Source organism: Electrona antarctica (genome assembly GCF_951216825.1).
Source record: "Electrona antarctica genome assembly, chromosome: 21".
NCBI lineage: Eukaryota > Metazoa > Chordata > Actinopteri > Myctophiformes > Myctophidae > Electrona > Electrona antarctica.
This window is the reverse complement of record NC_136802.1, coordinates 12,565,954-12,581,994: the sequence shown is the minus strand read 5'-3', so window position 1 is coordinate 12,581,994 and position 16,041 is coordinate 12,565,954. Positions and strand designations below refer to the sequence as shown.

Below are 16,041 nucleotides of genomic sequence, written 5' to 3'. Positions count from 1 at the left end.
TAATGAGAGAGAGGGAGAGAGAGAGGGGGGGAGAGGGGAGTTGCACCACTCAGTTCACACGGGTGTGATTTTTATATAAATATAGTGGTGTAAAAAAGTACAACATTTGATTCTGAGATGTAGCGGAGCAGAAGTATCTGAAGTAAACCAAAAGCTCCTCAAAGTTGTAGTGAAGTACAGTAATTGAATAAATGTACCTAATTCCTTCCCAGCTCCGCATCTCCGCATGGTAGTCAAGGATTCGTTCATGCTTTATGACAGTCCGTGAGATAAACCTCTCCCAAACCAAACGTATTGCTTTTAGCCCTCCCACCTTTCTTTACCATTAACCAATCCAGCCTCCCATCTCTGTTCCCACCCATACGCCGCCATCTCCCTCAAGCCCGTGTCAATATATAGTCCATCCACGTCACGCGTTGTTGTAGAGAAATACAGCAACGCTTTAGCACGCATGCCACATCGCAAACACCAGGTAATCCTTCTTTCTCTATCTGTCCCCCCCCCAAACCCCACACCCCCCTGCTCTTGATCTGATCGGCTATCTATCACACTCAATCTCTCCTCGATGCCTGAGGCAATCCAGCTGTACCGACCCCACCCACCCCCCCCCCCCCCCCCCCACCCTGTCTTACTCTCTCTGTATAGAGCGCCGAAGTCCTGATCCCCATCTAAAATCCCCCCTATGGGGATTACAATGCAAATAAAAAGTACATGAACCCGTGGATTTGCGCCCTCTACCGATATTGACGTCAGACTACGGTGCTTTATTAGCTAGTGGTGGAAGAAGTCCTCAGATTGTTTTACATAAAGGGGAATTTCTCACTAAACCTTTTTTTACAAAAGTAAGTTGATAATTATGTATATTGACCAAAAGAAATATGAAAAAAAAATAAAGATATAGGGGAGCTGGGGCTGCTGCTGGGGGGGTCTAACATCAGCTCACGTAGACCAGGAAGAGTGCAGTGTCAACAATTACAATTTACAATTTACAATTTAGGCATTTAGCAGACGCTCTTAATCCAGAGCGACTTACATTAAGCAATAACAAAAAGCATGGCATACATCACATGTATAAAAAGTAGTTATCATGAATCATGCGTAAACTAAGAACGTAACAGTGGAGTATCTATGTAAACTATACATACTATACTATATAATATATTATACATGTGTACTATAAAGTGCTATGACTACATAAAGTGCAATTCTAGAGCTGTCTACATAACAAGCTATAAGTCTGTTTAAAATACTATCTAAGTCTACATAATGTGCTATCTAAGGGGCTAGGCTAGGGCAAGTGCTACGGGCCATGGTGGAGTCTGAAGAGGTGGGTTTTCAGACTACGGCGGAAGATTGGGAGTGAGGCTGCAGTTCTGATTGCAATGGGAAGTGCATTCCATAGTTTTGGAGCCAGAAGGGAGAAGAGTTTGGGACGTGTGGAGCGTTGTCCCGGCGTTTTTAGTGAAGGTACCTCCAGCTTCCCTGCGTTGGCTGATCTGAGTGAGCGGGAGGGTTTGTAGGGTACGATCATACTTGTGAGATATGGGGGGGCCATGCCTTTGGTTGCTTTGAATGCCAGCATCAGAGTTTTGTATTCTGTGCGGGCAGCGACCGGGAGCCAATGGAGCGAACAATGCATGGAGTGTTGCTGTCACATCATCTAGAACAGATGTGAACAAAAACTAATTGCGCGATTTGAATAGGAGTTCTAGCGTTAGACCCCTCCAGCCCCAGCTTCATCTCCAGCTGCAGCCCCAGCTCCCATATATCTTTATTTGTATTTATTTATTTATTTTTGGTCAATATACATAATTATCAACTTACTTTTGTAAAAAAAGGTTTAGGGAAAATTCCCCTTTAAGTAAAAGTAGCATAACACTATATAAAGTGAAAGTGAAAGTCTTGTTTAGTCACTCACAATACTTGAATAAAAGTGCACTACAAAAGTATTGGCATGCAAATATACTCAAAAAAAAGTACCAAAGTAAAACACTTCAGACACTCTTGAAGACCTGAGTGTTGAAACGCGTCGGTCAGCTGTTGCCTTGCTCATCAGTGTTTTTTTCCCCTACAGTCTGCCTGACCACAAGCACAACTTTGGGTTCCATTTTGCTTAAAAGTAATCAACTTGATTACTTGATCAAATCTTTTGGAAAATAGCCGATCTACAAGCTCACAACCTGACCTGTCACAATGTTTTGTGACCTTGTAGAGCTGCATTTTTTCAAATGGCTGAGGAAAGAAAATAGGGCTTAAAATGTTAATATATGTTTTGTAATAATTATCTAAATCTGTAACTAATAACTAAAATATTCAAATATTTGTAGTGGGGGTAAAATGTGCAATATTTGCAGTAGAAGTATAACTACTCTATTAAAGTACCTCAGAATTGTTAGGCCTCACTCACACGGTCGCAACAGATTGCTGTATGCTTGTTGTATACAAAGGGTGTGACACAGCTTGCCCCAATGCATTTCCAATGGGAGTCACATGGTTTGACACAACATTTGTGTTGTATGAGGGGGAGGGGCGCAGTCGAAACACAGCCGTAAGCCATACAACAGCTTGTAGTCCAAAATGTGGACTACAAACCATGTGACTTCCATTGGAAATGCATTGGGGCGGCCATGACACTCACAGCATTCATACAACAAGCATGCAGCAATGCTGCAAAGGTCTGAGTGAGGCCCTATTCTGGGGGGAACATTTGCCAAAAAATAGCAAATCAACAAACTCACAATGTGCAACACGTTGTAAACTTGTACATTGGCTCTTTTTTGAGAGAGATGTGTAGATGCTTAAAAAAGCGGTTCACATAAAGTTGTAACTCAGGTTAATTTAACTAAGAATAGAATAATAGTTCATAAGAACCGTACGTGAATACATGTACTTAGTAACTTTACACCACTGCTATTAACCCATTCTGACCTGAGATCAGATTCTACAAATGTCTTCTACATCCTGACAGTTTTCTGAAAAAGCTATGTTTCTATGTCAGTGGTTCTTCGATTTCTCAAAAATAGCAGACCTACAAGCTCATAGCGCGCCACTCGGTGGCGCGCTATGAGCTTGTAGATCTGCTATTTTTCAATAGCTAAAGCATAACATAATGCTAACACCAAAATGGGTTAACTTCTCTTGTTTCACCACACAGTCGAGACCTCACATTTTTCAGCTTGAAATCATAACAGTTGACTTTTAAGAGGCTGGAAAACACTGTTTTGATTACATAATGCCTTTAGCCGCTCCAGGCAGGCCAGTAATGCCTTTCTTAAACGTAGCCACTGGGGGCCACCTAGAGAGTATAATAACCACCTCCACCACGTTGCCTATAAAGTGTTCCCAGTCATTTTGTTGTAAGCAGTGAATAATCTCGAGGTATCCCGGAGGAGTCTCTCTAAACCATTTTGTTAAAATTATTCCACGGAAAGAGACCGACCGTGCATTGCATATGTTTTTTGGATATAGTATATCTTTTGGGGTTTCTTTTTGTGCGCACAGCAAAATAGGCTATGGTCAAGGAAACGGCTCGCTCTTATTAATGGCTGCCGCATTGAATAATACACCAAAGTGTTTCTGAACTTTCTGTCCAACGTTTCTTTTTCTTTTTTGTCCCCCTCTCACCGGGGTCCCCAATTCAGTTTCATCAGAACTGCTCTCTGCCATACTGTTAAATATCCTTCAACCTGTCTTGCTTTTAGAAAACGCCCCTGCCTTTTCTGCAGCTAAATAGCCGCCCTGGACTGACCCTTCGCTGCACTAATCAAACCTGCTTAGTACCCGCCCAGCCCCAGGTTAGAGCGCGGCCCTGTGTCTTTGTGTGTCCTGTCTGTGTGTGTATGTTTTTACTTGACATGCCTTCCTTTGTGCTTTCCTTTGTGTGTCGTGTTAACAGTCCATTGATCTGTCCATTGAGTGAGTGTACAAGAAAGGAATCGGGAGGGTATATACAGTGTTTTGTGTGTACTAAGTACTAAGCAAATAATGTGTTTGTTTTTAACTAATGTGTTTGTTTTTGTTTTTAGCTGCGTTAACTGCCTCGTGACAACTTTAGTTAAAATAATTGTTTCATTTCCACCATCGGAACTTTCTGGCACTCACTTGCATCATGTTGTGTGGCACAAAATTGCTGTTGTGTCTGTGTGTGTGTGTGTGAGAGAGTTTGTGTAACTTGCTGTGTGCATGCATATATATGACTGGGTTATACCAAGCGAATCATATCATCTTTCGTAAAGGCTTTACCAAAAAAAAAGAGAGTCCTCCTTTCCCTTGTGTTGAAAGCCCATATTTCCCAGTTGCCCCGCAAAGCTTGTTCCTAAGTCTTTCTCTGCCAATTTAAAGAAGAAGGATTGGAACGAGTCCGGAGAAAATGCTTTTATGTGAAGATCTTTCTTCCACAAAGCCAATTGCCAAAGTTTCTGCTGGCAGCCTGGCAGAACATTTTGAGCCCGTTCATATGGGACAAACGCTTCAAGCCTGAGTGGAACCGTGCTGCTGAGCAGCCCGTTTTCACTGAACTGTCCAGGGGCAATCCATAGTGTGGTCATGCCAGCCATAGACTCAACCAGCACTCATCGCTTATCGTCACTGTCGGGCCGTAAACCTCGTATGTCCTGTTGTATTTTCTAAACTGGGCCCTTGTCTGGTTCTGACAGACTGGTAGTGTGTGCAGGCTGGGTGGTGTGTGAGTACACAGAATTAGATGTACATGGGCAACTCATAAACTGTTATTTTTTTTAGGAAAATGGGAAAAAAGCCCCTGTTATCATTAATAGTTATACTATTTTATATTTAACCCATTTAGGCCTGACGTCGGATTTTTAAAAATGTCTTCTAAATCATGACAGGTTTCTGAAATACCTATGTTTCTATATCAGTGGTGCTCAATATTTCATGTCAAGGACCCCAAAAATTATATGTAATTGGCCCCCGACCCCCATCTGAAAATATGTTGTTCCAGAGGACCCCCCCCAGAAGCAAAGATTTGAGTTAAAAACGTTCTAAAAAAATATATATTCCAAATTGGCGCCACATTTTCACGATTTTTCAAAAATAGCAGACCTACAAGCTCTGCACGCTATGAGCTTGTAGATCTGCTATTTTTCAATAGCTAAATTATAACAATGTTTAAAACACCAAAAGGGGTTCCCGCCCAAAATGGGTTAACCAATTTTCATTGGTCAAATACTGTATTTATAATCCAGCAGACAGACTTAACCAATTTCACTATAAAAATTCTCCCAAAATAGTGAAAATAGACGATCTACAGAGCTTCTGGTACTTCTTTGTACAACAGTACAAAGTACTTTGTACAACAGTACAAAGAAGTACCAAAAACGACCAAACAAACTAACAAACGTTGAAATATGGAGATAGATACAACGTGTCTTCCCCACGGCGACGTTATGATGTTGGTGAAGCTAATTTTTGCTCTACAAAAGAAAACAAATGAAGTTGAATTCTAAATGGTTTTATAGCAACTTAATAGCCTAAAAGTGGGTTAATTTGAATCACCAGCCATATCTATGCTACATCATGCAACAGTGTTGCATGGCAAACATCTACAAGCTTTGAACATTTCTATAACATATTCGAGATTTTGGCATACTGACCATAGAGTATTAAAAGGATAGAGACTGATCTGGCACGAAGCTCCGCCCCCTCCGCTATTCATGTCAGTGGAAGTTGCTCAGTGGCGTTTTGAAGCACCCGGAAGGACCGTCTCAAAACGTCTACTTCCGCATTGGACCACCACATTTTGGTGGTCCAATGCGGAAGTGCAACCGAGCGCTCAATGTTAAACGGGGTTTCCCGGTCATGAATCCACGGGTCCGCCTGTAGTCCCTCCTCTTACCACTAGGGCCCAGTGCTTCAACATTGGAGTGCCTCACTGGCCCCTTGATACTGACATGCCCCAAATTAGACATGCCAGCTTGGAAGTGGTCAATATCAATAATCAAATACATTGATTGTTTTAGTGGTTACTTTCATGACAATGTTATTTCACTCTACTTGCTGTCAGACATGAAATTAGGGGCTCCATTTTCGTCACCGCTAAACCCCTTATCCCTAAACTTCTTTGCCTATTTTTACTATTTTGCTAAACATTTTTGAATAGTTAAAATGGCCAGTCTACAAGCTCACAACGTGTCAATGTAGATTGGCTAGTTGAACTATTCAAAAAAAATTATCGAAATAATAAAAAAAGGCAAAGAAGTTTAGGGATAAGGGGTTTAGCGGTGACGAAAATGGAGCCCTAGGTCTCTATGAAGTCCCACCATGTGATTGATTGATCATTGCATGTATTATCCGATACTGTACGTTAACTATATGCTATGCTACGCTCCTGAACAGTTTTCAAGTTCATGTCCCATTTTGTGCACAAACAGACGTCCCCAACAGACTCCAGTGAGGACAGAACGTCAGCTACAGCCAGGGACACCAAGGACAAGGTTGGTATTTTTCAATTAACATCCATCAGCTTATTTGCTTACTTACTTAACCCATTTTGACCTGAGATCAGATTCTAAAAATGTCTGTTTGAAAATGACAGTTTTCTGAAAAAGCTATGTTTCTATGTCAGTCGTTCTTCGATTTTTCAAAAATAGCAGACCTACAAGCTCGTAGCGCGCCACTCGGTGGCGCGCTATGAGCTTGTAGAACTGCTATTTTTCAATAGCTAAAGCATATCATAATGCTAAGACCAAAAGGGGTTCCCACCCAAAATGGGTTAATTACTTATCCAGACAGAAAGCGGTGCTCTTCTTGCGGCCTAAAAATGCATATCACTCTCCACAGAAGCATCCCTTCAAGATTCCCCATTTTCAAAATGGTTTATTTGTCACTCACTCGTAGTATAATAGGCAAAATGTTGGTGTGACATGCTGCTCAGCAGACTGTGCTAACAATAACAATATACAGGATAACAATGGTGAAGGGTAAAACGGTAATAATACTGTATAATAAATACAGGACAAGTCCATCTAAAACCTTTCCAGCCATGGACATATTGTGTACACAATATGAAGGGAGAATAATTTATCAACTGTGAATTACAATACATAGTATATACTGTTGTACATACTACACAAGTACAATATGTGCAGGTGGTTTCCTCCAAAATAATGATAATAAAGACAGCTCTGCTCTTTGTGTGTGAGCAAAAGTGGTCTTCACAGATTGAAGGTGTTTGACCTGGCTTGTTTAGTTTAGTTTAGTTTAGCCATTGTTTATGGCTGTGGTAGCCTCAGGGAGAGAACACACTTATTGCTGTGTCTCTCTGTGGTGACCTTGTGACACCGCAGGCGCTTGCCTGTCTGCATCGGCACAAACAGTGCATTGCTGGGGTGGTGTTTTTCCCAATGTGCAGTAGCTTAAGATCACAGAGATATACTGCTGTAAATGTTTAGACTCGCACTCACTAGTGACTAGTCTACACCAGATGGGGATTCTTTGAGAGCAGCAGAACTTCAGTCGCGCCTGTTCTTTCCATGAAACTAACTTTTAAGTGGTGTTCGCGTCGCCTCTCAAAATAGGCCTCCACAAATGGAGTGAGTGACTGGAAGGCTTAATACTTTATACGTTATCATTCCACAAAGATGTTGTATTTTCTAAATTAAATTATTTTAACATACTGCAAAGAAGATTTTTGTCTAAAGTACTCTGGTAACTAGACCTGTCACAATTATTTCATAATGGTCTAATCACAGTTATTTGAGTTCACTAATGTTCTTTTTAAGTATAAAGTAATTCAATGTGTGTGATATTTGTCATATCTGCCCTGTGCAACGTGTGTTTATGACTGTTCCAACGACAGAAACACAATTAAGTCGTTAATCACAATTATTAGAGTGACAATTAATCGTCAGCTGAAACCTCCCGAGTGGTAACTGTGTTGCCTTACAAAGCTGTTTGTTGTTTGTCCGTAGGAGGGTGACAGTCACAGTAGATTATTTCTTCGCCTGTCCCCAACTAACCCTTTCACCCCTACTCCGTTTAAGGTTTGTGGGTCTCTGTGTTGTCATGCCTTCCACTGTCCATGTCAGTGTATGCCTGTGTTGACCATATTCACATCCACGGTGCTCTCGCGTCATAACACGACCCCACCAGACTCTGTGAATGACGTAAGAGCAAAATGGCCGGTCATGTGAAATTATGCTCAATGGAATATAAAGCATAGCACTGTTTCTCAACTCTGTGTTTGGTTCCAATTGTTAACCCTCAGAGTTAAACAGGTACACTGAGGTCTTCACGGTGTAGATTGGGGTCCCAGAGAAAAAGAATAACCCTATCGAATAGGGCTCTGTGGCCTAATGCATATCAAACTGAGGGTCCTGGAAATAAAAGAGCTTGAGAATCACTGAAATAAACTACGGAACCCCAATCTACACTGTAAAATCGTCAGTGTTAAAAACACTCTGACCGCCCAGCGGTATTTGGAACAATTAAATCAGGGTGCCCAGCGATTTGCAGCTTCAGAGCCTATTTCAAGGTTGCTCCGCGCCATCTTGGAAGTAGCTAGAAGTAGCTAGATGTAGCCAAAACACCCCCGAGGGGATCGACAACAACGGGAGGTTTGATTACTTCTAACGCGACAAGCGACGGGACCGCGATGGGCTGTCAAAAACATTCTCTTTTAGAATTGGAAGCATTGATTTAGATCAAGAGTTTTTCACGTTTTAAGATTTTTCATCCCATCCATTAAAATGGAGGCGGATGACGTCCAAACCGGAAAGGACATCGAATGTTGCCCAATCAACGCTCCCAGCCTGTAGAGCGCTGCGCTCGGTTATGAAATGATTAATGTTACGTCTTTTGATTAATCTCCGTTCGGGGCGCTGAGCGTAACTATTTGATAGGACGGAGACCTCCGTTTTGGCCACTCGGAGTGTTTGACCTGAGATCAGATTCTAAAAATGTCTTCTACATCCTGACAGTTTTCTGAAAAAGCTATGTTTTTCTGTCTGTGGTTCTTTGATTTTTCAAAAATAGCAGACCTACAAGCTCGTAGCGCGCCACTCGGTGGCGCGCTATGAGCTTGTAGATCTGCTATTTTTCAATAGCTAAAGCATAACATAACGCTAACACCAAAAGGGGTTCCCGCCCAAAATGGGTTAATGTGGTTCCATTTGTACACTGTCTGAGTTACAGACACGTGAGGGTCCATTTGTACCCCTGGTGGTCTCCGGACCCAACGTTGAGCACCAGTGTACACAGAGTTACAGACGTGTGAGGGTCCATTTGTACCCCTGGTGGTCTCCGTCCGGACCCAACGTTGAGCACCAGTGTACACAGAGTTACAGACGCGTGAGGGTCCATTTGTACCCCTGGTGGTCTCCGGACCCAACGTTGAGCACCAGTGTACACAGAGTTACAGACGCGTGAGGGTCCATTTGTACCCCTGGTGGTCTCCGGACCCAACGTTGAGCACCAGTGTACACTGAGTTACAGACGCGTGAGGGTCCATTTGTACCCCTGGTGGTCTCCGGACCCAACGTTGAGCACCAGTGTACACAGAGTTACAGACGCGCGAGGGTCCATTTGTACCCCTGGTGGTCTCCTCTCCGGACCCAACGTTGAGCACCAGTGTACACAGAGTTACAGACGCGTGAGGGTCCATTTGTACCCCTGGTGGTCTCCGGACCCAACGTTGAGCACCAGTGTACACAGAGTTACAGACGCGCGAGGGTCCATTTGTACCCCTGGTGGTCTCCTCTCCGGACCCAACGTTGAGCACCAGTGTACACAGAGTTACAGACGCGTGAGGGTCCATTTGTACCCCTGGTGGTCTCCTCTCCGGACCCAACGTTGAGCACCAGTGTACACAGAGTTACAGACGCGTGAGGGTCCATTTGTACCCCTGGTGGTCTCCGGACCCAACGTTGAGCACCAGTGCTATAGTGTTACTATGTCCTTATATTCTTGCTGTCGGGCAGAAACCTCTCCGTATTTTTTTACTTTTTTGTGTTTTTCATAAATAATCGCCCTACTTGATCATACTACACACAAGAGCATCACGTTTTGAGCCTGTGGATCTCCTACTGATTTTGATAAAGTAACAGTTTTGGCTATAATGAGGTTTCCACCCGACCGAGACGATATAGTGAATGTATTCCAGCGTTGTTCACTTGCATACACAATGTCCTAACACCTCTCCCACTGGTCTGAACTCTCTTGTTGTTTGTGTGCTTGTGGCTTCAACATTCAACATCAATTAATTACAAGGGGGCTTTTATGTTTGTTTCCCCCCTCCCCCCTCCCCACACACACACTCATTTTGTCATCAAAGCATACAGGAATTAATATTTAATCAAGTGGCACTTAACCCATTTAGACCTGAGGACGATTCTACAAAATGTCTTCCTAAATCCTAAAAGTTTTCTGAAAAACCTGTTTCTATGTCAGTAGTGCTCAACCTTTTTCATGTCAAGGCCCCCAGAATTATATGTATTTGGCCTCCGACCCCCATCTCAAAATATGATGTTCCAGGGACCCTCCAGAAGCAAAGATTTGAGTTTAAAACGCACGCTCTGAAAGAATATATATTCCAAATTTGCGCCACATTTTCACGATTTTCCAAAAAAAATTCAATAGCTAAAGTATAACATAATGCTTAAAACACCAAAAGGGGTTCCCGCCCAGAATGGGTTAATGGCCAGCCTTTCATTTCTTGGCTTTGGAACAAAATGATTTTCTGATGTGAGACCAAAACGATGATAAAACCAAAGGGTTGTTTTCACTCTTGTTACTCTTGTCTGTAAGGTAAGTGTTTGAATCTCTGATGGACAACGGGTATGTAGCAACGGGTATGTATGTATGTCAACATTTTTACGGCCAACACAGTTTCAAACACAATCTGATGATGGTGGTGCTTCACATCGGAACATATTGGGGACCTAATGGATGTTTTATGTGGATATTAGGTAGGGATTGGGGACCAGGGCCCTATTTTCGCCGGTGCCATACCCTTTGAAAAACATTTGACTTACTTGTACTTACTTCAAATAGCGACTTACATGGACATGTTGTGAGCTTGTAGATCGGCTATTTTAACTATTTAGAAATGTTTTTCAAAGTAGTAAAAAAAGGGTTTTAGGACATAGGGATATATTAGGGACTTATTAATTTGGATATAAGGATATTATTATGGACAACCATAACACAGAGTCCTTGAAATTAAACGGGTTGAGAATCACTGTTCTAAGCGAATGAAGTTGGTTGATTGATTGATTGATTGATTGCATGTCTTTGCGACTCGATGGGGATGCAGGCTGGGAGACGGGAAGCTGGGAAGGTGTCCCCATCCGGTCCTCTCCTCCTGCCCCTCCCCATGGTGCCCCACGTGGGAGAGACGGACACAGACACGCTGACGGAGACTCACGGCCAGGGGACGGAGGAGGACAGTGTGGTGGTGGTGGTGGTGGACCAGGAGGACGAGGAGCTGGAGGCGGAGGACGACTTTGGATACAGCTGGAGTGAGTTGAACTTCACACCTCTCTCTAAATCACTGGTTCCTCAAACTTTTGCATGTTAAGGACGGGCCCCCCAAAATGATACTCATTATTAGCCCTGCGGACCCCCATTAGAAAATGTATGCCAAGGAACCCCCATAAGAGAAGATTTTCGACCATTTTCATTTCAAGGACCCCCAGGTTTGACCTGAATTAGGCTACGGACCCCTATTTAATGGCATTTATATCTCGGGGACCCCCAATTTATATCGTAACATCAATGTTAATTTAACTCTTGAGAGTGTACGGACCCATAAGGTTCCATTTGGTTCCTCCCCCGGACCCCACTTTGGGAACCTCTGCTCTAAATCAGCCATTCCCAACCTGTGGTCCGTCCGGGGGCCCCCTGGTGGGCCTTGAGGATTATTGCAAGTGTGGGCCCCCAAGTAATTGACAAAACATTGCAATCGATTGATATATAATAAACAGGGGTCATCATTGCCATGCTGGCTTGTGGTGGCCATTTTTATCAAAATGAAATGTTTGCCACGGACATGCAAAATGAGGGGACAATAATATTACCAGAAACACATAAAGAGAGCTAGCCCTGGCCCGGGCGGCTGGCGTAGCCGTCTGGGCACCTTGGCTGGTAATCCAGTCTGGCAGTGTGCCGCGGATTCGAGTCCCGATCCCGACGGCCTTTACTGCGTGTCACCCCCCCATCTCTCTCTCCCCATTTCCTGTCAGCCTACTGTATACCTATCCCTCTATGAAAAAGAAAATAAAGGCGAAAGCCACAAAAAAAATATCTTAAAAAAGAAAAAAAGAGAGCTAGCCCTGAATGGCCATTACGGGGTCTTATGATCAAAACAAAACAAGAACATTATGTGGTGTGTAAGAAAAGACCACTTAACACAAGCTAAGTGGTCAGATGATGGGTGGCCCGCACACAAACGCCTTTGAGATTTTCAAGTGGGCCCTGACAGACAAGGTTGTGTGCCTCTGCTCTGTGTGTGTGTGTGCGACTGTGCGTGTGTTCGTGCGTGTGCGTGTGTGTGTGCGTGCGTGCGTGCGTGTGTGAAATGTCTACATTACACGTGGTGTGTGTGATGTTCCACTTCCCCTGCTTCTTTCGGCACATGTGATCTGGTTCAGTGGTTCGGAAAGTGTGTGGATAAAGGAGCAGGTGGCAGGTGCGCTCCAACTCAGTGTTGGCAGCGGCACACACACACACACACACACACACACACACACACACACACACACACACACACACACACTGTCCGGGGAGGCTTAACTTGTGACATATATCTTTAATGTTTTCCTTTTCCCTTTTCCTCTCTCAACTGAGCGGCATGTCCCACACCAACCCTTTTTACAGTATTTAGTCTTAATGCTCACTGTCACGAGGAGAAGGCAACATGTTCCACCTTAGCTCCTATTTCCTTAGTCTCGCGTTGCCACTTGAGGGGCAGGTGCTCAAGTGAAAAAAGGACACCTTGTGCAGCGCGTGGAACCGGCCGTCTGCGTTAATAGTGTGAGATTTATAGATTTTGGGGCATAAATAATATATTAGAAGCTTTTTTATCAATAATTCATCAATGTCACCATGGTCCACATACTGTACACTGTATTAAAAAAAAGAAAGAAAAAGAAATATAAAAATATATTTATTTATTTTTTCCAAAAGGGCACATTGCTGTCCAGAGGGCAAGGGCAGGTGGTGCTCTAGCACCCCCTAGTGTATATCTGTGCACGCCACTGACGTCAGGGGACACAAGGCTAGTTATATACAGTAGAACAGCAGGGAGAACAGTCGCTAACAAAATCATTTCCGTCTGGTGGAAACTTCATGAGCCCTATCTTGCGCACCGCCTAACCCCTTATCCCTTAAATTCTTTGCCATTTTTTACTATTTTGAAAAACATTTTTTAATATTTCAATTAGCCAACGTGTCGATGTAGATCGGCTAGTTGAACTATTTTGAAATGTTTTTTAAAAATAGTAAAATATGGCTAATATGTTTAGGGATAAGAGTAAGATGGTGCGCAAGATAGGGTCCCCTATGTCCAAAACGGCTACATTTCAGGATTCAAATGAGCTAAACAAGCTCAAAGGGCAATGTAGGAATTGAAGTCAACTCATCCGTTGTTGCTCTTGCTCACAGCAATACCTGAAACCTACAGTAAACTAGGATGGACTCTTATGGACTCTCTTAGCCTACTCTTCACTGTTGAAATACCGCTATGCAAAGTTCTTTCCTTCATCATCCACTGCTACACATCTGCCACTAGAGGTCACCCACATCACATGCTTGGGATGCACGACTGTCTTGTCTACCTGTTCCATAGCGAAAGCACACGGAATGCACAAGGAAATACTCAGGCCTGTGGCATTTACATCTAGACCCAAGGACCTTTTTATGTCTTGCGTCGTATCACTCAACACAGAAAGAGTGCAGAGTGGATGAACTCATGAGCTCAAGGTGGAAAAAGAACTATTCTACGCCCTTCAGCCTGGCAAGCAGAATAAAGGACAGACTTCCAGCCCCCGACCACCTGAGCATAGGGCACATTTGCGTGCGCGAGTGCATCTGTGAGTGTGAGTGTGAGTGTGAGTGTGAGTGTGTGTGTGTGTGTGTGTGTGTGTGTGTGTGTGCGTGTGCGTCCTGCAGGGATAAGATTGATGATGCCGGGACCGGTTAGGTGAGTTGTGGAGATTAGCAGAGGACTGATGGACCAACAGTGGCATGGAGCCCAGAACACCGGGAGCCCATCGCTCTGAATGCTAGCCATCCACACACACACACACACACACACACACACACACACACACACACAGAGTGGGTGACTTAGAGTAAGCGGGAAGGCGAGAGAGATGCACGCATGCATGCACGCATGCACAGAGAGCAAATAATGAGATGGATAGAGGAGGCGGTTTAACCCATTCTGGGCCGGGAACCCCTTTTGGTGTTAGCATTATGCTATGCTTTAGCTATTGAAAAATAGCAGATCTACAAGCTCATAGCGCGCCACCGAGTGGCGCGCTACGAGCTTGTAGGTCTGCTATTTTTGAAAAATCGAAGAACCACTGACATAGAAACATAGCTTTTTCAGAAAACTGTCAGGATGTAGAAGACATTTTTAGAATCTGATCTCGGGTCAGAATGGGTTAACGTTGGAGAGATCCAGACAGAGGAGATGGATGAAGGGGAGTGTCAGCATCTGACATTTACCTTTCATGGCCGTGCATAAAGGCTACACAACACACCTACTAGATGCTGTTTTCTTTTTTTTCTGCCTCAGCATTCGGTTGGAGAAACATCATGTGAATTAGGATCCAAAATGTGAAACACGGGTTGCCCAGACAGAGAAAGTGTTTCTCAGAGAAAGTGCTTGTGTCTGGACTGGAAGCCCTTGTACTGACTGTCCTGTACCCTGGCCTGGACTCAAATCCCTCCAGGACCTCCCCTGGTGCTGTATATTTCCCCAAAAGCTGCAGCTTTCAGACTCTATTCTCTGACTTAATAAGAAATACTGTTGTCCTTTGAGAATTGCTTGCAATGTGCGCCAGAGATGAACACGTCCTCGCCCAAAGAGCATTAGCTACAGTGAATCACACAGTGATCCTCATGGCTGGTGGTGGTAGGGCATTGCACATTTTGGTGGCATAATAGTGGAATGAATTCAGTTCCATGTTAGTGCCGAATCTGGGGGGGGAATAAGATCTGTATTGTGCCCGTAGGCGTTTCTCACTCTTTTTCTCACACTTTTTTACTGCGGGGTAATGTTCTGACATTAGTCTCAGAGATTTCTGAGAAACATCTTGCAATTTTCTGACTTTATAATTTCACAGATTTGCCACATTAAACACATAAAATCTTTGAGATTTTGCACCAGTTTGTGTGTGTGTGTGTGTGCGTGTGTGCGTGTGTGCCTGCGTGCGTGTGTGCCTGCCCTGCGTGCGTGTGTGTGTGCCTGCTTGTGTGCCTGCGTGCGTGAGCCGCACGGAAATTTCCGACTTTAATGTGGCAAATCTGTGAGATTATAACGTCAGAAATATCCTACACTTTACTCAAAAATGTCCGAGTTTAATGTCAGAAAATTGCCCCGCCCCCACCGGCGTTCTTTTTTTTCCTTCTTTTTCACCGAGATGGCAGTAATACACCGTCGTACTTTATCCACCACTGCTTGCAGTAAATAAATACCATCTCTCTCTCTCTCTCTCTCTCTCTCTCTGCGTTCCAGAGAAGATAAGCCAGCGCTACGGCTGCCTCCCGGGGGTTATCCACATGATTGAGCTGGAAAAGGGGAAGACTGGCCTCGGCCTCAGCCTGGCAGGGAACAGGGATCGCTCTCGCATGAGCGTGTTCGTGGTGGGAATCGACCCCAGTGGCGCGGCCGGCAGGGACGGACGGATGGTCGTCGGGGATGAACTGTTGGAGGTAAGATACTGTTCTGTGTTCCGGTATTTCATTTCTGACTAGGTTTTTTATAAACAGATCGAGGTTATAGCAGCACAACACCTGCTCAGATAACTTAGCATTGGTTCATGGTCATTGGTGCATAATTTGCAATTTGTGTTTATTTCA

General features: G+C 43.9%; 1 protein-coding gene across 3 annotated transcripts in view; it reads left to right on the top strand.

Moving 5' to 3' along the window:
- Positions 1-16,041, top strand: part of mpdz (multiple PDZ domain crumbs cell polarity complex component) — a 103,924-nt gene that overhangs the window by 53,361 nt on the left and 34,522 nt on the right. For 2 of the 3 annotated variants that reach the window (XM_079491131.1, XM_079491130.1), the window contains exons 28-32: positions 3,702-3,794; positions 6,390-6,452; positions 7,929-8,000; positions 11,270-11,474; positions 15,698-15,894. In XM_079491131.1, the coding sequence (XP_079347257.1) occupies positions 3,702-3,794; positions 6,390-6,452; positions 7,929-8,000; positions 11,270-11,474; positions 15,698-15,894 (630 nt within the window). The remainder of the gene's footprint in view (positions 1-3,701; positions 3,795-6,389; positions 6,453-7,928; positions 8,001-11,269; positions 11,475-15,697; positions 15,895-16,041) is intronic. The other variant, XM_079491132.1, reaches the window with a different exon arrangement.